The sequence below is a fragment of the Xiphias gladius genome, chromosome 24 (genome assembly GCF_016859285.1).
Source record: "Xiphias gladius isolate SHS-SW01 ecotype Sanya breed wild chromosome 24, ASM1685928v1, whole genome shotgun sequence".
Lineage (NCBI taxonomy): Eukaryota > Metazoa > Chordata > Actinopteri > Istiophoriformes > Xiphiidae > Xiphias > Xiphias gladius.
In genome coordinates, this window is record NC_053423.1 from 9,116,161 (window position 1) to 9,136,984 (window position 20,824).

At 38.9% G+C, this 20,824-nt stretch overlaps 1 protein-coding gene across 1 annotated transcript in view; it reads right to left on the reverse strand.

The window, feature by feature from the left end:
• adgrb2 (adhesion G protein-coupled receptor B2) overlaps positions 1-20,824 on the reverse strand; it is a 143,341-nt gene that overhangs the window by 86,218 nt on the left and 36,299 nt on the right. The window contains exons 2-6 of the mRNA XM_040121623.1: positions 18,383-18,463; positions 16,372-16,560; positions 6,537-6,698; positions 743-907; positions 287-451 (exon numbers count right to left, since the gene is read on the reverse strand). Of these exons, the coding sequence (XP_039977557.1) occupies positions 287-451; positions 743-907; positions 6,537-6,698; positions 16,372-16,560; positions 18,383-18,463 (762 nt within the window). The remainder of the gene's footprint in view (positions 1-286; positions 452-742; positions 908-6,536; positions 6,699-16,371; positions 16,561-18,382; positions 18,464-20,824) is intronic.

The following is a 20,824-nucleotide window of genomic DNA, read 5'->3' on the forward strand; positions in this document are numbered from 1 at the left end:
AAGTTCTAAAACTGCAGTGAAAGCCTTTGACTGAGGTGCGAATCACTTTTACTCTGCCTGACAAATACTGTGCATGTCCAGATTGGGCAAACACAAAGAAACTGTATACACACACTCCTTTTTTTGTCAGGGACCCACTAGGGGACGTATACAGAGAAATGCAGCCACACAGAAAAAAACAATGTCTAAGGCAAAAAGTGTTTACAGACTTTTCAAGCGTGAATAATACACATAAGCATATATGCCGCAGATCTCGCCCATTTTCTCAGCTCACACACTCACTGACCAGGACACTTCTTCTCATTACAGGACCGGACCTCCTCTCCTGAGCCATCACAGGGGTAGCCCTGTACACCAGTGCCCTCACACATCCTGAAGCGACGCTGCCAACCGGAGTCACATGTCTTGCTGCAGAGACTCCAGTGGTTCCAGCTGCCCCAGTTACCTCCCCCTAGAACAGCAGCAAAGCACCACCGGCGAAGATTAGGGAAAGGGAAGGAAGCGTGGGATGGAGCAAGAGTGACATATAGGGTGAAAAATTATTTGGGGTCGTTGATGGGTAGTGGAACCCAAATTAAGACAATATTAGCCAGTTCTGGTTACCAGGAGCCCTGGACGAAACAGACTCACAACAAAGTATGCGAATCATGCAGATGGCTTTAGATAATGCACATTCATGTTTACATAATGGTGTTTGAGAACATGTGAGTGTGAATACTAAGCATTAGTTTGTATGCCTTACCACCGCATGAAGGGTTGGCGCATTCTCTGCTCTCCTGATGGGGGCCCTTACATTCAGCCCAGCCGTGTACCGACGCACTGCAGCGTCTCTGCCTCTGCTGGGTTCCCGTGTTACAAGTCACACTGCATCTTGACCACGGCCCCCACTCCAACCACTGGCCTTCCACTGGACACAGATAGAGAGACGGAAGTAGATAAAGAGAGACAGGGGAATGGAGGAAAATGGAATGAGGAAGATTTTGAGAGACACGGGGAAATCAGGATAAGTTGATCCAGATTATTTGAAGAGAAGGAAAGAGGATGTAAGGAAAGAGAAAGTTGCAGCAGAAAAAAGAGACAAGGCAGAGAAAGTGAGTAGGTTACAAGAAAACAGAATATAGACTGAGTTATGACGGAGAACAAATAAATTACAGAGGCTATTTGGTTACTACAATTTCTTTTATGCTATGTTTTAAAGAGTTCATACAGAGTGCAGCCAGTTGGAATTTCATTCACATTGTTATTAGAAAGGAATCACATTTCAACTCTTGATTGGTGTTTTTGCAGAAATTGATTTAAAAAAAAAAACATTTTCAATATAATACTGTACCGTCTGTCAGACAATGCATGAATAAGAAACAGCTTAATGAAAGCCTGATCACATGCACCGGTGTAACCAAAGCCCCCACTGTCTCCTTTAATAACGGAGTGTTGCTGGAGTAAATGAGTTTTCAAATAAAATACCCAAAAAGAAAAAAAAAATGATGATAATCAAAAACCGTCAGATTAATCATTAACAGTCTGTGTAGTCGAATATTTCTGGTATGTTATTAACTTCAAAGTAATAGTTTAGACAATTTTGAGGAAAAAAAAATGTCAGTGAATATGTCACTGTTCCTGATAGATATTTTGATTAAAAATCTCTGCAACAAAAACTTGACAGAAATTTTTGTTGACAGAAAAAACTTGACAGAAGGTTTTGTTACACTAACTGGCCACAGGTTAGTATTTGACCTGTGGCCAATTAGCCCAATTATATTTCAGAATACTGCTGAATAAAGGGACTCAATATCATATTGTTGCCATTGTAAGTTTTTGCCAAATGGTTTGAAAATATAAAATTTCTGTCCATCTTAGACAACGTGCTAGCAAAAGCACACTTGTATAATGCATCTGTTTTCCTACTGTCGAAAACATTTTAACAGCTACTATGAAACTTAACTGACAGAAAAGCTGTCTTCCGCTATTGCAGTTCATTACTCGATGCTACACACCTAGCCACTGTGTATGTGCTGTGGGAATGTACAGTAACCCGTCTGTTTGTCTCTGTATTAACAAAAATAGCAATTCAAAGTGAGAATGGTTCTTGTTTCAGCTCAAATGATATATTGAGGCACGCATTCTACACAAAGGGGCTTTAAGCAGCAGAGAAAGTGAAGTACACTGTTGTAAATGTATTTGTCTAGTTCTCCCAAGTGGGAAGGCATTGCCAACTCTCCTTGGTAATTTGGTCAATCATGCCGTGTGTGTAGAGTGTTCCAACTATCTGGGGCCAACACTATGTTGGAGATGACAACTAGAATTAAAATGTGAACATGACATTTCCCAGGCCTAAACCTGTGTAATTAAAATGCAAAATCTAAAGATGCATTTAAAAGACAAACAAACCAGAAACAAACAATTTCTAGCATCCTTATCCCGCTATCATTGTGAATTCACTTGCTTTTCAACCACATGAACATGCACAATCATACACAGAAATGTCAGAAATACATACCTGTAAATAGTGTTTGTGTAGAGAAGAAAGTGCATTTACAGCAAAATCAAAAATTGGTTTCAATCACTAGCAGGAAAAATATTGCTTCTGTCCAAGGCAAGCTACAGTACACTTATGGGAAGACAGTTCCCGGCAATGCCAGAAAAAAGCACCGTGTCAAAAAACAAGACAGCATATTTGCACTGATCGTAATAAAGTAGGAGCATGGCATGGCAGCCCTCTAGTAGGAAGCTGTTATCTTGCCAAAGCCACAAAATATCAATATGCCTGTAATTAAGACATCGCCATTAATTCCTGCATATGCTTGGCTATGAACTGACTATTTATTGTCATGATCTGCTCCCTGCGTTCCCCTCGGCCCCCTGTCTCCAGGTTGTATTCCATCTTTCATCCCTGCCATTCTCCATCTGTCCACAAGATGTCCCCGGACTTTTTCCCCATGTCCATCTGCTCACCTGTCGTCAATCCTCCATCACCTGTGCTTCCCCGCCCACTCACACACCCGAACCAAGTTGCGTCATCATCTCAATCTGCATATATACCTGGCATTGTCACCAATTCATTGTCAGTTTGTCTGTGTCTGTTCCCTTGTGCTTCCCGGTGGATTTGCTACCTGTGTTTGGATTATCTCTTTTTTATCCCGTTCTGCATCTGCCTGCTTGCCTGCAGGCCAGGCTACCAATCTGCTTGACTATCTGCCCATCTACCTGTAATCCTCTTTTATTTTCATTAAAGTTCCTTCATTGCAGTCACAGTCTCTCCACCTGTGTTGCTAAAATTGTCACAGTTTATATTGTGAGGAATAAAATGTTGGTGTCAGGGAACTTGAAGGCAACTTCCAACCGGCTCTTCGCCTACACATGAGTAGCTTTTTAGCTCTTGACGTTGGCTCTAAAAGGTCTGATATGACCAAATTAATTATTCATGTATGACATTTCTGCTTATTTTACTTTTGGCCTGTTGATTGTCTTTATGTTGATGCTACAGCTGTTATATTATATCTGCAGCTCTGCCCACATATGCATGCATTTGATATGTAAGCTTATGTGTCTACATCAGAGATGAGCCACTGTGAAGAGAGGTAAGCAATTATAGTAAGAGTCAAAGTTAATTAAATGTAAATCTACACAAGTGCAGCATACTGCAGTATATATTGTATATAGTGCGTTGTATGGCTTGGTATACAGTCTGCAGAGTATTTGCTATGATATCAAATCTCTGAGGCACATACCTAAGCATGCACCAGCGCACACAGACACACATATAGACAAGATCCATCAAAGCTCTATTCTCTATGCATGGACGTTTCTGGCAAAAGGCCTATGCTGGTATTCATCATTTCAAAGGACCATTGCCTTTGAACTCACAAAAGCACGCTGAGTCTGTTGTGATAGATTCACACACACATACAACGTATGAAAATACACATACACAGATTTCCTTAAGGCCCTTGAAGGAAGAGCCTACCCTTTCTCCAAAACCCTCTCTTTCCTCCACTGTTCCCAAAACAGCATGGCAAAACATCCTGGAGGCCATACTTTAGATTATGGTGTCTCCCTATTCCTCCTTTTTTGAGGAATAACTTGGCAGCCTCTTTGTCTGGCAGTGGGGACTGTTTTATTTTATTTAAATATTAACCTTATAAACACAGATATAAACAAACAAAGAAAAAATATTGTCGTGTGGGGGGGGGGGGCACAAAAAGGCAGAGTCCAGCAGAGTCCAACATTATGTAAAGGCAGTGTCCATCCACAGACCAGGGGAAAATGATACAGGATTCTCTGCCTTAGCAATAGTAAATAAAAAGCACTTACCCTGTGATAATTGCTCACGCTGTGATTACGTATTACAAGCACATACACTCTGAAATCATTTCATGGAAAAAGGTTATTATCCAGAAAGCAGCTGCCAATGTTGTTACAAACTGTCTTACGTTTTAGTGTCTGTGTGTCCATTAATGCCATTATTCTAACGTTGCGCAGAAACAATTTATATTTTGCCAACAGAGAAAGCACAGAATAAAGGAAAATCAATGAAATGAATATTCCTTTCTAATGCCTATGCTTTCAAAGTACGTGGTTCTCTAAAGGGACACTTAATACTAAATTAAAACTGCACAGAGACTATGCATGTGCCTCAAGTATACTTTAAGTCATAAAATGCCAAAGGAATTAATTAAGACGAGTACATCTTAATATTTACATTCCAGGGGACAATATGAAGTCTCTATCTAGAAAGCTGCACTGTGATAAGCTACAGTCATGTTTGTTCAAACCCACCCCTCTGAGTCTGCTCCATTGAGACTTAATATCAATCACTGGTTGCCCCTTTTCCACTCTGATGGCAGCCTGAAAAAAATGTTTCAGATGGACAGTCTGAGCCAGATTGGAATAAAGTCCTGAGGTACCCTTGACTCAAGAATTAGATGGGCCTGCACCAGCGACTTATTGCTGCTCTTGACAAGGTAAAGGCCTAATAGGTAATCTCAGACAATGGCTGAAGAGCTGCACTGCAGGACTGCTCAGCAATCAATAAGTTCCATCTTCATGATGAAGATGGAACTGGTGAGGATGGAACTCAAAACTCTAGAAGCGAGGATACAGACGTTACAGCAATGAGCAAGAGCAGGCAGGAAAGATGGGGGTCATGCTGCATTCACACCATGACAGCAGAACGGGAAGAATGGTAGAAAACTTCCCAGTATTCCAAATTGGAAGTGTTCATGCATCAGTCCAAGTGGGTTAGTCCCTAACCTTTGTCATCAAACTAGATACACAGAAATTAAGCTAAATAAGTTATCTGCATTCTTATGTGTGCTACATTTGTTGCAGTTCATTAACAAGTGAAAGCAGGTACAAATAAACTGATCGCTATACAATTTATAGCTCATAGGAGCTATACATTGTATAAGGAGTAAGAGTAAACAGCTATGCTATGGGTTTGATGAGACTGTACTTTTGGACAATGGTGCATTGAGTAAAATGGTAATGTCAGTATGCTAACCATGTCTGCTGTATTTTGTAATTAGCACTAAACACAAAGTACATCTGAGGCTGGCGGGAATGTTGTTATTTTTCAGGTATTTGGTCATAAACCAAAGAATTGAGCAAATTGACAATTTCACCAGACGTTGATGCTGGAGCAAAGGTTAAGGATCATCCATTATTACAATTCATTCTCACGGGGACATGGATATCAGAAACCAATTTTGTTACAATCCTCTAATAGTTGTCAAGATAATTCACTTAAAATCACAATTTTAAACCACGTGGTGGTGCTAAAGGAAAAATCAGGGGATCACCAAAGTCTTTAGGATTCATCCTCTGGGGAACATGAATGTCTGTAAAGAAATTCATGGAAATTTGTCCAATAATTGTTCAGGTACAGCATTTCAGTCTGGACCAAGGTGTTGGACTGACTGACTGTGCCATCCATAGAGCAATGCTGCTAATGTGGCAAAAAAAGAAACAAACAACAAAACAACTAAATATATGAGCAAATTACTGGTGATAAAGAGCTAGTCCACACATTACATCAGTCAATACAGTAATTTAATTAGCAGAGCTGATTCTATTTGTAATACTGGAATATGGAATTTTACTCAGATGTCATTGCCAACGAGGGTGGCTTTGCAGCCATTTTTGCATCCACCAGTTTGTTGATACTTTAGCAGGTCTTTTTGGCAGATATAAGATATCATAGCTGTCAGTAATAACCCATGTCCTAGACTTAGAATTATGGAAGGCTGACTTGAACAGTGTTTCCCAATCAGCTTCTTGTAATTGGTCTGCACGATATGTTGTGAAAGCAGCGCCTGGTCACATTTTAACAGAGGAGAGAGATTTGGTCAGTATAAGAGCTACAATGGAAGAACACAAAATATGATTGCACATGCATGTTAATTCAAGAGCTGTGACAATAACTTGTTTGGCTTTGATTTCTGTGACTTGTATGAAACAAGAAGAAGTAAGAGTCATGCTTGAACAGGCAGAGACTGAAAAGAGCTTGGATGTGTCATGTAAGTGGGGATGGTACTAACCAGGACACACTGCTATGTTGCAGAGTTTGGTCTGAATCTCGGGCCGTCCGCAAGCCACGGCCGCGCCTCCGTTAACACACTTCCTGGTTCGCGTCCTGGAGCCCCGCCCACAGGTCACAGAGCACAGACTCCATGATGACCACTCCTCCCACAGCCCATGCACTGCAAACACCCACAAACACAACGCACGAACACACACAACATGGGGATGAGGAATGAGGGAGGGAGAGAGGGAGGGAAGGGGTTGAGCATCCCATCGCAGGCCAGAGGGTTAGAGAATGAGAGAAACATGAGAGATTAAATGAGTATGACCTCACTCCTTAAAAAAAAACATGAAGGAGGTGCCCTTCTGACCTCCAGAAAAACATTCCAGTTACAAAGGAAAAGAAACAATGAGAATGAAGCTGCACTTACACAGTATGTTACTACATGAAAGAAAATGGAGGTTAGGAATGGACACTTGCATTTGCAGTCATGCAGCTCAAGTCATGACAAGGAAACGAATGTGGTAAATTTGCTTCTGAAATTAATATATATAGCTTTCAGGTATTATCTACAGTGAACCAAAGGACCCAAGGACTCCATTGACTTTCAAACACTTCAACCACCAATTAAAACATTAAAAATGTTTCTCCTCTTTTTTCCCCTCTTCCTTTCTCTTTTATTGCACATCACATCCCATTTTAGCTACAGATGAGATTGAAATAAATCAAATAGCATAAATGAGCAGTTTAGTTGCATGAAGAACTTGACAAACTGCAGACAATGAACGTGACTTCAAGACTGCTACATCACTGAGCACTAGTTCATTCAGCAGCATGTCTATGTATGTTTCAGCTACGTGACACTGGCAGATTGTGCCATGTAAGAGAAAACACACACATATATATATATGCACACACACATAACTAAATATAATTGCCAAAATTGGACGTGCTCCTCTAATCCCAGACATCCGACCTGGGATTAGAGGAAAAAGAATGCAAAAGAAATGTTCAATAAGAGACTCCAAAGATGGAAAAGATGAAAGGATTGGTTAATGAGTATCATAAAGAGAGGAAGTAAAAACAGATGAACATGGAAAAAAAAATAGAGAGATTATAAGTGAAGCTGAAATACCAGGAAAAGATTTCATAAAGTTTGAAAGAATGCGGAATGAAAAACAGAGGCCAAGAAATGGAGGGGGTTATTTTGAAAAGTTCTGAGAGAGACCATAGGAGGTTAAGCTATGTTGAAAGAGATGGAAGAAAGAGAGAGAAGCAGATTTGGAGAGATGCTGGAAGAGAGATACAAAGCAAGATATAGAGAGAGGGAGAGACAGAGGGAGGGAGAGAAAGTTAGAGACAGCAGGATGAAGATTGCTGGTCCTGTGTTGAGCAAAGCTAAATAAATCATGGCAATAAATAATTAAGTCTACTCTGTGAAGGAAGGCTCAGAGGAGCAGGGGTACAAGGCTGAGAGAGAGGGAGAAGATGATGGTATTAAGAAGTATGGAGATATGGAGAACTGGTAAATAGTGAGATAGCCTTAACTTCTGCAAAACATTGTATCAATGTGTCTTTAAGATGCTGTACCAGGTGGCTATATGTGGCAAGAATGGCAGAGACAAAAAAGCATTAGGTCTGTGTCCAATGATGAGCATTTGTGTTGTTGTTTTTTTTTTCCTTTAACGATATTCCTTTTCAAGTAAGCTCATTTGTGGGGCTCACCTAACTGGGGCCGGTTCCACTAGCTGTTCTTAAGTTCAATCTTAGCATAGTTACACTAAGTAGATTATAAGTATTTATTAAGTAGAGACTTACACTGATCAGGCACAACATTAAAACCAGTTACCAGTATTAATGCGTAGCGTAGCTAATGGAACCAAATGACAAAGCTAATATTAGGTTGCTAAATAATGATTTTAAATTATCTAAAAAAACAAAAAACACATTACATCTCAAGTTACACAATTTATGCCAGTATATCAGTAAGGTTAGATTAAACCACCTAATAGCCTTGGTTAGGTTAGCATACATGTATATTTCCCTCTCAATCTAAACTGCTTGAATACCATTATCTCTAAAACAAAATGCGTGGCAATATGTCTTTGAAGATTCTCACTTCTCCAGGTCACCATATTTCCAAATGCTATATAAACTGTGGACTTGCTTGAGGTTCTTGAGATATAGATGTAATAAAATCATACCTACATTTAAAACTGATTGGCTGTTAAGTTCAAAAAATAATTGGCCCCTAAAACTGTTATATTAGGAAGCTGTTTTACAGCTTTTATCATTGGATTACACTATTGGAATACAGTACTAAATTGCTGGTGCAACCCAATCGTGAACTTTAAATAGTATTGGCGTTGACATTCATTTAGGAATTTGTGAGTCATACTGTGGCTGAAAATAACCAGTCCCAATTTAATTAAATTAGCTGATTAATTTATTGAGCTCTGAGACTGCAAATTAGTGCAATGCACTGAAAAAGTTGTAATGTGAAGCAGTTGTTACTGATGTTAGAGGTGGTATTTTAATGTAGCTAAAGGCTCATGTAGTGAGCTGAAGTATGTCAGCCTAAATATTTTGGTATTAAACATGAAACGATTTATTTCCAAGTGATAAATTGAATAAATCATGGTAATAATAAAATATAATTGGCATCCTCAAAGTGCAAGCAAATTTCTTGGGGGTATCTTATTCCAAATTGCAAAACTTTCTCAGGAGACAGAACTAAACAGACTCCACAATAATACAATAAGAAGCAGACAAAAGGCTAAAGAAAATACAATTCAGTCAGAGTTCTGTTATTTCGCTTTTTTTAAAAAACACTACAGAATTGCTTGTAAGATATTACTTATTCATCCAAATCGAATCTCCATCTCTCAAACTCAGTACCAGTGTATCTGAAGTCTGACTACGCAAGGCCAATCAATTAGCCTATAAAAATCAAGCTTGAAGCAGCTTTGGGACTAAGACACATTAAAAGGAGAAAATATCAGTTGGAGATGGGAACGAGAGCAGAAAAATGTAGGAGCAGATAAGCTAAGATGTTTGATGTGTGTGTTTAGATGTAAACATGAATCAAAATAAGGCGTCATTACATTCTCAACAATGGCCTACAGAACAAAGAAAAAAACCACATTTTGATAATTTTCCTTTTTTTAAATACCTATTTTAAAATACACCTGTGGTGTTATGGGTCAAATTTGACCCGGTAGTTTATGCAGAGAAATACAAAGTAAATGCTGCCAAACCATCATGATTAACAAAGATAAAACAAAACAAAAAGAAATGTAATAAAATTCTATAAAATTGGTATTATAATAATAAAATTATGATTCATGCCAAGAAACATATTATAACACATTGACTTGAATTCAGTTGTAGAGCGATCTGCAGCAAATATGATCCCACATACACACACCCCACTCTCTTTCAGTCACACCCCACTCACACACACACAAACATACTTTGCTGGAGATAAGTAAGTTGTGTGATTGACGAAAATAAAGTGCTTTTTTTTCATAGGATAGTAGAGTATATATGGTCAATTGACCAATAACACTAAAGATGTAACAATAATTCTTCATTTAACATATAAGAATAACAAAAACAAGTTATTTTGGGAATTATTTTGTTTATCATTAACCTCTAATGGTCCTATACAATGTCTGTTCTGTTCATCATAAGCAATAGAATACGAATAAATTGTGTCTGTTTTAAGCTTAAAACAACTTGTACATTATAAGTTAAATGTGGTCTAAAGTACATAAATTACCAAAGTAAGTGTATATATATGTATATATATATATATATATATATATATATATATATAAATATCAGGGTTGAAGAGGAAAAAACATGACAAAGATATCTTCAGATAATGAAATTAGGAGTTTCATCCGAAAACAAAGCAGCACAGGGCAAGTATATCAAGTGTATTGTCTATGTTGACAACAAGAACTACATTAGTGTAGTACAGCAAGTCTGTCTGTTCAGCTATGAACATTAGAAGGGAGTTTATTGCCATCAGGGTTGCAGTCACAGAGGGTGGTGGAAAAGAGCATGTTTATAGCTGCAAGCACAGAAAAAAGATCAGTGGTAACCAAACAATAAGCTTTGTCTCGTAACACCCAGTCAAAAAATCATGAACAAGTTCGTGAACAGATTTTCATCTTTGCGAGGGGAAAAAATGTTCAGAGAAGGAAGCACATGGACTCACTTATACTGCCCTGGGTTGCTGATGCAAATGCAAGTAAGCTCAGACGAGAGAAGATAAAATGGTCATGCTCACCCTTCTTTATGTAAACATATACATATAGACACACTTATTTGGCAGAGCACGCATTCACAGCACCAACCAGAATACATTTGCAGTATATGTAATGAGGATGCATGACTTCTGTACATGTTCGATTGTATGCAGTTTTCAGATATACTTACATATAACGATGTATGCCGTATGAAGATATCAATATCAATTTCTCATTTCTAGCTTTGGAACATGCCTCATATTGGTCCTAAGGATTACCAATTATTACCAGCAATTTCATCTGGGGTCATAGCACAGCATGGCTGCATTTTTTAAAACTATGAATGAGTGTGCGTGCGTGCATGTGTAAGTTTGTGTTTTCACCGTCTGCATGAGTCTGCCAAGAATTCACGCACCCTCCATCTCTTGCTTGAATGATTACTGGACGTGTGGTGTTGAAGCATTTGACTTTGCACCGATCTGGACATACCGTATTCATAATGCGCCACTGTTCCACTCCATGTTTTAAATGTCACTGAATCTATTGCAAATGAGCGGAAGATACATAGTATAGAAGTATGGGTACAACTTCACTTTGTACGCATTACGGCATGAAAACCTTACTGTATACTTCAGCGCATATTCCCAAAAAAAAAAAAAAAAAATTCATTTGCTGGACCAATTACTGCCTTGTTTGCTTTCTCAAGAGCCAAACCATTACTTAAAATTGATTATCTGTATCACCTTAATTTAGACGTTTTAAGCATGAAAAAACGAGGAGTAAAAAATGTCCATTTTCACTTCATTGGCTTTCTGTCCAAGCTACTTTTCTTTGATGTTCCCTAAGTCGTGCAGACACACACACACACACAGGCATGCACAGCGAGATGCCCAGAGACATATCCACCCACGCTAACACTCATAACACACCCATATTTCTAAGTCTTAACTTATTCACAAACACAAATAAATGGTAAAAAAAAAGAGTAGAAAATTCTGGCAATCCCGTCAACAGTACTAAATTAAGTATGCAGACTGCACTCTCCCCACCTCTGGACATTCTGAGAGAAATTGTGAGAGTATGTGTGTTCACTTATGCCTGTGTACCTCGTATATTTGTGGTTGTGAGTAAAAGCATATGTAACAGAATAGAGGATGTTGGTCAAAATTATTTCACTTGCGGATCATTCAGACAAATCAGGACGTTGGCACGAGTGGCAGTCATGTTCTGAACGGCAGGACTGAAAAGCACAGTTCATGGTTGAATTCATGAGCTGCGTAAACTCAGGTTCTTCAAAAAGCTAAAACTGTAGTTGTTTCATTTTAAGCTTTATAGTAGGTGAAACTAGACTTTTACTCACTAAATTTAAACTCCAAATACAATAAACCTGGGCCACACACTTGTGGGTCTGCCTTGTGTGTACTGTACTACATATTTGTTTATAACTTCCCATCAGACCAGGGGTAGACAGGGCTTGAATCCAGCAGTAAAGACAAATCAAACAAGCATTTAGATGATATAAAATTAAGTCAAAGTAAAAAAAAAAAAAAGAATTATTTTTTAAAAAGTCAATCATATTAAGTTCACTAAACACTTTTGTGTCTCTTTGCTACCGCCCCCATATCCCCAGTCTACTCGAGTTTGGTGTGATCCATTCAGGCAGTCCCTGGAGTGCCCCTACACCCCTCAAGAACCATGTCAGAAAACATCAGAGCAGTGGGGAAAAAAATGAAATAATAAATGGAACATAACACAGAAACCAATATCCCATCAAAGGAGCAGCTGAGGATATTAATATCGACACAGAATGGGAAATGAGGCACTTAGACATACAAATCGTGTTGGCACATTTGCATAAAAACAAGATTAGCATATGCACCAACAGGGAAGGAAAATGTTCCTTGTATATTTTCATTTTTTGGGGGGGGGGGCATCAGTAAGCACTGACTGACTTCAGACTCCTATGCTAAAGTGTACATGTGCTAAAAATGTACATATATATAGTTAATGGAAAGCTCTCACACAGACATACAGAAAATACAAACTAAACACTATAATTGTGACAAAGTCACTGTGCATAGTGTATTGCACTTGGAATAACTAATGACACTTAAATGGCCATTAAATAACAAAGAACAAAGCCAAAAAAAACACCGACACTTTATGCTAAGACACACAAACAATAAAAACTACACAGTAAAATCGCTAACACACATATACATACTGTACATGTGGGTACAAAGATACTTTGCATATACACATTTACACTGAGTGTTAAAGGGGGGACCACACACAAGTTGCACATTAACACATTCACAAGGATGTGAGTTCCCAAAGCCCTCAGAAGATCACATACAGAAAGGTTTAGTCTAGTTTGAATGTATATGTATATGTAGCCATTACTGTACATAAAAGCTCTGTGGTAAATGTGAGGTCTAGCCCTGTCCGGGACCTTCTCATCGACTGCGTGGGGGGAAAGACTTTAAGGATGAGGACTGACCAGTTTGTTTTGCAAGTGTACGTCTCGTTAACCGCAGCGCACACCAAAGTCCCCTGTGCTTTTCTCTTGAGGCTTTCTGAACATGGTTATGTGAGGTCCAGCTCTGTGAATTTGATTTAGTACCCTTACTTCCATTCCAACAAATATTAATCTATTTCAGGGCTCCCACAAAAGACAGCTACTAAAAACCATAAAAAAAAACAGCATAAACACATATTGTAACTATAGTTCAATGGCACCTCTAGCCCTCTATTGACAACTTAAAGGCTAAGCCACTTGTCCTGCACTGATAGTGCACGAAGTACAGTTCAGGAAGAGTGTTCTGAAACCTTTAGATGCTACTTGTTACGAAAGTTTTTTATCCACCAACCTTTAAGCACTACCTTTACAACTAGTTGAGGCCTGGTCCAATAGTAGAGCTCTATTCAGTAGACTAGACAGTTTAACCGACAGACTGCCCCTCTGTCTGCCAGCCCAAATGAAGGACTACCCTTCCGTTTACTCTGGCAGTCAAGGGACATTGCACGGTTTTTGGATGTACTCCTTAACTGAACCACAGTCCCATTTGCTACATGGCAAGGAAGCCGGGACGGTGTCACGATCACTCGTTTCATTCGTATGCAGAAAGCCAGTGCCATAGGTGGCCTCGCATCATATCTGGCTCAGAGTCTGGCTTGAGTGTCTTGAGTCTACTGAGTAGCCAGTTGGACTGATATTACAAATAGTCCTTGTTGTTAGAGTGGAGCACCAGAAAGATATATTGTTTCATTTTTCTCTAGACAGTGATCAAGCCAAACGTGTCAGGTGCAGCTAGATTTCACATAGCCCATTTTGGTAAAAACTCCAATGGTACGGATCGTCATATACCTTGCATAGCAGCACATCAGATGCAATCCCGAAGGAGCCCGGCAGGTCTTTGCTTGATGTAGACTTTGAAAGAATGATCCAGGTTCACATCAGGAGAAATATCCAACATAAGGTTTTCCAACATTGCCTTGTTGTTGCTCCATAGAGATATTCCTTCAAGTTGGTCCACTTACAAGAACCATGCAAGTAGGCAGGTAACAAATTGTGAAGCTAGAAGATATCTTGGCTGTCTCTGTTCACGTGAAGACTATGATGCCAGAGCCTTGATCTGAAGAAGCTCTGATCAAAATATTTCCACACACTCCCAAACATCCTCAAGTGTGGGAATAAAACTGAAAAATGGCTTTGCTACCTTAGCCAAGTCCATACACTACAGACCAAAGATATGGCTGGAGGTAGCAGCGGAATAAAGACAATGAGCACAGGATGGAGGAGGACTTCTACACCACCAGATGACCAGAATTTTTGGATCTCTGGTTAGGAAGCTGAGAGTTACACTGTTAACCCAGAATTTGCGATAATTAACCAATCTTAGTATATTAGTATATTATACTATTATAAAGGGATCATTGCTATGGAATTGAACAGACTTAAATACCACCTGTTTAAAATTTTTCATCATCATTGGACAAATATGGACCAGTTCAACCACTGGCCGCAATAAAGGTAAGGAGGCTTCGCTATTTTCTCCCCTCATCTTTTTGTCATATTCAACCACTGGCCGCAATAAAGGTAAGGAGGCTTCGCTATTTTCTCCCCTCATCTTTTTGTCATATTGTGACATTCAATAAATTCAGCTGTAAAATTGCTACAGAATTACTTAAGTCTGAATTTTAAAGTGACTAAATGTCATTCCACAATTAATACCAACACATTTAAGTAATGTAATTAATGTTAGCTCAAATAGTGGCCTAAAATCTTTTAAGTAAAGTCAATTTGTCTTGGTTAAAAGTATAGTAGTATGGATTAAGGGATGGACAGCGGCAAAGCAGGAGAAAGCCAGTGCCATTTCACTTCCATTGCAATCAGGGCAATCAAATCACAGCAGGAAAGGGAGTACTTCACAATTTCATCTAGTGAAGACCTACCCTGGCAATCAAACCAGAAGCAGAACTCTCAATAGGAAGGTTGAGCTGTGCAAAGGTTCCCTCAGTGACTTAATCTGGCTTGACTGTGTTGTTGTCTGTTGCTGAGGAAAAACCGATGATATGCTTTTTTCTTTTTGCTGCTGCCTTTTTGTAGCAAGCAGATAGGGTTGAATACACCAACTTTGACTGGCAGAGCTTATGTGCTTATAAAAATTAAATTTGATTGGTTAAATATATTTTTGAGCTGCCACTGCATCTGAAAAACTAAACCCAATTCCTCTGTAGTTGCTGCAGTTATCATTTTGAATGTTTTCTCTGCTCATCACTGAAATGGGAAAACAGACTTTAAATGTAAATTAAAATATCTTCAGAAGTTTGTCTGCTAATATGAGTAAGAGCAATTTCTTATTGATAATATCTAATTGTGTATAGATATCGATGTAGATATAGACCAGATAGGGAAAATGAGAGCAATGCTGAAAAGAAAGAGCAGAGGAGAGGTAAAGATAGAGAAGCCAGGAAGTAGGAACTTCTGAGCTGTAGCAAGTCTAATAGACTTGCTGACATCCAGCTCAGGTGTCATGTCTGACTTTCTGTGTCTTTTTCTCTCTGTTTCTCTCCCAGCTGGCAAGTAATGTGAATTGAAATTGAAATGTCGTTCTCATTCGAAAGGGTTTTTTTATTCTGCTGCACCATGGTTAGATTATGTTTTGGTTGAGCAGATCCTATGTGATACTTGAGTGGCTGTGTGTGTGTGTGTGTGTATGTGTTTATACCGCCTACCTTCCTTTCTTCAGTTTTACAGCTTTCTTAACACATTGTAAAATGACCAGTACATGCTCCATGGGTGAGTGAGGTGCTAAGCAGGAAGCATGTGGTTTAAAGCCACATTTTGTTAAATTTTACCTTGCTCATTTATTTTCTCCACATTGTAATCCCTACTTGGGGCCATAAAGGCTGGGGACATATCCCAAAAAAAAATCACTCAAAGGCACAGCAAGTTCTGCCTCCTTGTTGTAAATGGCATCACGCACACCGCACAAAGATGAAGACTGAACCCTCATCATTCATGCTGTGACAAAACAGTTCTAACCAGTAAGTACCACTGAGTTCAGGCAATGGAAAGTTCGGTCAACATACCTGAGCCTGTGATCCCAGGTTCACCTGGACAGGAAGCAGTGTTGTTGCACATGCGTGTTTCCCTCAGGGCGCCGCTGCACAGTGTCCCATAGGGAGAAGAAACACATGATCGCGTCCTCACTTGCCAGCCCTGGCCACATGTGAGTGAACACACACTCCACTGTGACCACTCCTCTGCCGCAGGGTCACCTGAAGAACAAACAAGGTGAAGAAAGAGAAGATCTTATTTATACTCTCAGTGATTCCACTTAGTATATGGTGCTAATGCTTCTATGGAACACAAGGAGGAGGGGCACTGTTAGTTATTTGAAAATGATCTTAGCTCTCTGGCTCGTGGACCATGGCAAAAATGTGAAGTGTTTTGTACAATATTTAGCTGTTTATATTGGGTAATCGTTCTAAATATATTGTTGTATGATAAGAGTCTTAGAAAGTCACAACAAAGAGACTTATGTCTCTTCTATGGCCACTCTTTGATACATTTTTAGTTCTAATTTTCCCAGAACCCAAAGCATCAAATCATGTTTGCTTTATTGATTCCTGTTAGCAATTCTCAGTTTATCTCAGCTTTTTATTTACTGAAGTTAAATGAAAACTTCCCTCGTAATGGAGGTGACACCACTGCAATATTACGACAATAATAAAAGACAAACGGAATCATTATCTATGCAATTGTCGAGAGATAACCATGGGAATGTGTGATAATTGATGGAAAGGCTTTGTGTTTGCAATAACCAAATAGACTTTCTGTAGTTATAAAAACAGAATTTGTAGTTATAGAAACATTTTTTTCTTTGTTCCCCCCGGGAAGACAGATACTTTGGCAACACAGCCTAAATTAATTATTCGTGGGGTATAAGAGAGCTTTGCTTGTGTAATTCTACGGTGGATTTTCATAATGTGTCATTTTCACATGGTCTGGCTTGATGCTGTAGCATACAAATATGATGAAAGTAATTTTTGCCTGTCATTATTTAAGCCCCTTAATGTGAATGAACCTTGACTGAATATTAATGAGGATGATGATCATGTTACAGGATGTGTTTTAAGGTGATATTTAAAGATATTAATATTCATAGACTTATGGTAAATCGCATGATCTCACTGCTGAAGGGCTTTAGCCTCAAAAGCCTGCATGTGTGTCTTCTTTGAGTCAGCGCTTGTACACGTGTACATAAGCATCCATACGAAATTTGGTGTTTACACATGATTGTTGGTGATTTTGCCTTCTCCAGGCGGGACTGGCCCATTGTTCCCTGTGTGTTACACCCTTGAAAAGCGATAATTACAAGTTAATTTTCTCTTTCCAAATTGTTTATGAGCTCCGTGTTCTTTGATGGAGGCGTCATCACATGGCAAAGAAGGAAATCAAATTAATTGCATGTCCGTTAATCGCATTACATCTTCATTAACATGCCGTGAGTCAGGGCTTAAGCTCATCACACATGCCTGGAGGAATGGAAGAATGAGGAGCAAGGAGGGGGAGAACAAACGAGAAGGACAAGTCAGAGCCAGGGGTTTCCCTCGTGGTAGGGAGTCCCTCCTCCACACAGTATTACAGTGAATATTGAAACGTGTGTGTCTGTATTTGTGTGTGTGTATGCATAAGTCAGCAAGCTGAATTTAGTATATGACCTATTCTGGTGTGGCTGGAGCAGCCAATGTGTAATGTCATGTATGTATGAGTCAGATATGTCCGCATATATAAATGTGACATTCTTAATATGTTTAATGTATCATCTCATGAATAACTTAATCTTTCTTTTTCAACCCCATCAATTATATAAGAGTTGAAAGTCTCACTCATAGAGAAGATCAAACTTTCACATATTCACACATGCCAGTAGTCAACAACAGTAAAGCAGCTGGGGTTCTACAGTGCTTCAAAAATTAAATGTATAATAATTATTTATAAGGATATTATATATTATTTATATTTTTAGCCACACACACACAGCCAGGCTGTAAGCACACACCCATAAGCACACATACACACACTCACATTACTCACCTGTTTGTGCCTGAAACACACCTGGCTGGTCAGCTGATCGTGGTCTTTGGGTCTTCACCTTCAGATCATCATCATATGGATCTGAAATAGACAAAAGAGATATTTTCCCTTTAATTTCTCTTTTTTCACATACCTTGAATCGTACATTTCAATCTATTTAATCTAGTGAGAAGCTAAGTGGGGGAAGGTGAAGTAAATATTGGCATAAAGACGCCTGGTTTGTTTATAACATATTATAGTGACATAGCATTAAGAAACTTGGTTTAAGAGCTTTAGTAAATACATGCTCATCAACATCCACTTTGTACATTCAGAGAAGTCAAAAAAGGCAAGTTTTTTTAGTACATCCAAAACACGACTCTGGCAAAATAAAAATACAAACGCCTACAGTTCCTTGGCTTGATCCTTGTAGCAGAATATTTAAAGAACACGCTGATAGATTTCGGCATACATCGTACAGAAACAGATATCATAAAGTCAGGTTTGCAGCATATTCTCAGAAAATCAGGAGGAAGTCTCATTGGCTTAGAGGGAAAACATGAAATGTCAATAAAAATATACATATTGAAATTCAGTGGGATAGTATTCACAGAGCAAAGTAAGTAAGGAAAAAAGTTTTATGAAACTGTACAAATACTAAAAAAATATATATGCAGCTACACTAGAGAAAGCCTGTATCTAATATATCAGAGAGCTGATTTGAACTCAAACACCTCATAAAAACGGCAAGCATCTGTGGTAACAGAGCAACTGCCTAGAGAGAAAGTATGGAGAAAGTGAAATCATGCAACATATCTAAATCGGTTTTATCTCATCTGGTAAAAACATACGGAGGCATGAGCACAGACTGTTATGTTCTGTGCAAATGGATTTGTAGGCTTAGTTTCAGCGACACAAGACTTAATCAACTCCCTCGGCAGGGGAAACAATCTTTGATTTAGCAGATCTCTTTTGCACTCGGGTACTTATGGCCCACGGGACTTTTTTGCGGTCCCTGCATTTATGTAAAGAAGCTGAGATGTACAGCATATCTAACATACATTACCCACATGGAATGTGATAGTGTGTGTGTGTGTGTGTGTGTGTGTGTGTGTGTGTGTGTGTGTGTGTATTAGATTTCAAAGTGCAAAAGTGACTGACACTGAAATTTGCTCGCATTAGCCTGTATCAAGGAGGAGACCAAAGGAAGGACCATACACATGCACGCACGGCAGATCCTCCCCTGCCTCCCAGTACATACACACACACACACACACACACACACACACACACACACGCAAACACATACATATACACATACACACATGAATGCCTGGGAAGTGTGCTGAGGCTCTGTCATGACTGCTCAAACACCCATTCCAGCCAGCCCTCTAATTTGGCCTTTTACAGAAACAACTCTTTGTCAGGAAAAAAAAGACTTATTTTTTTTATACTCTAACTCTCTTTCTTTTATTTATACTGTGTAAGTCTCCCTCCCATTCCCCTACTGTGTGTGTTTAAAAACCTAAGTACAATATTTACCACAGGAGCAATGTAATAATTTGGTTCGTCTACTGTCTAGATGAAATCTGCAGCTGGCTACAGCCCTGGGTAAAAGAAATAACTATCGTGTGCATGTGTGTGGGTTGCTAGTTTTACTTTGTTTTGAAACAAATGGTACACAACTATGCAAAACTGTGCAAAAGTGCTCTGAAAGTATTTTGGAAGACAATAAACAGAATTCAATTTCACCACATTGCTGGATTGCCAAAAAAAAAAGAGAGAGAACACTGTTGCTTCTAATGTCTAATGTGACAATCAAACTGAGAGTAGAGATACATACGCCAACAGCCCTGGAATTTTAACAAGTTTTCATTAGTTAGCCAGGTCAACGCACAGTACAAACACCCACTTGCTTAGCTGCAGGTTTTACAGTAATATTTTACAATAAACATATGAAACCTTGCGCTAGCATATAGTGCTCCCAGGTATGGTATTGGAAAGAAGACGGACAGCTTTGAGAGTTGGACCGTTGAGCAATTAAACAGTTGGAGAAGAAAACAGTATCAATCAAAAATGATAGATAGATGGAAAATTATTTTATTATCACATTTTAAAGAAGGTATATATCCTGAGAGCAGTGGCGTGCCGTCAGAATAAAGCAAGGCAAGCGGTGCTTGACAGTGCTTGACCAATGTGGAAGCAATACCTCTCCGTACATCTCAGAACAGCGTTCTTTCTCATAAAGGATCTGATATTGCCTTTTTGCATTCATCTTATAATTTATTGTCCTGTTATGGCTGCAGGAGGCAATTTTATCTCGAAGCTAGGTTGACGACCAGCCTTTGCGTCTATCGCTTCTGTTATTTTTGGGGTTTTTTGTTGTTTTTTTTTAGATATTTTCCATCGATACAGCATATTTGATATAATTACTATCAGTTCAGAGGAATAATCCTAATAGTT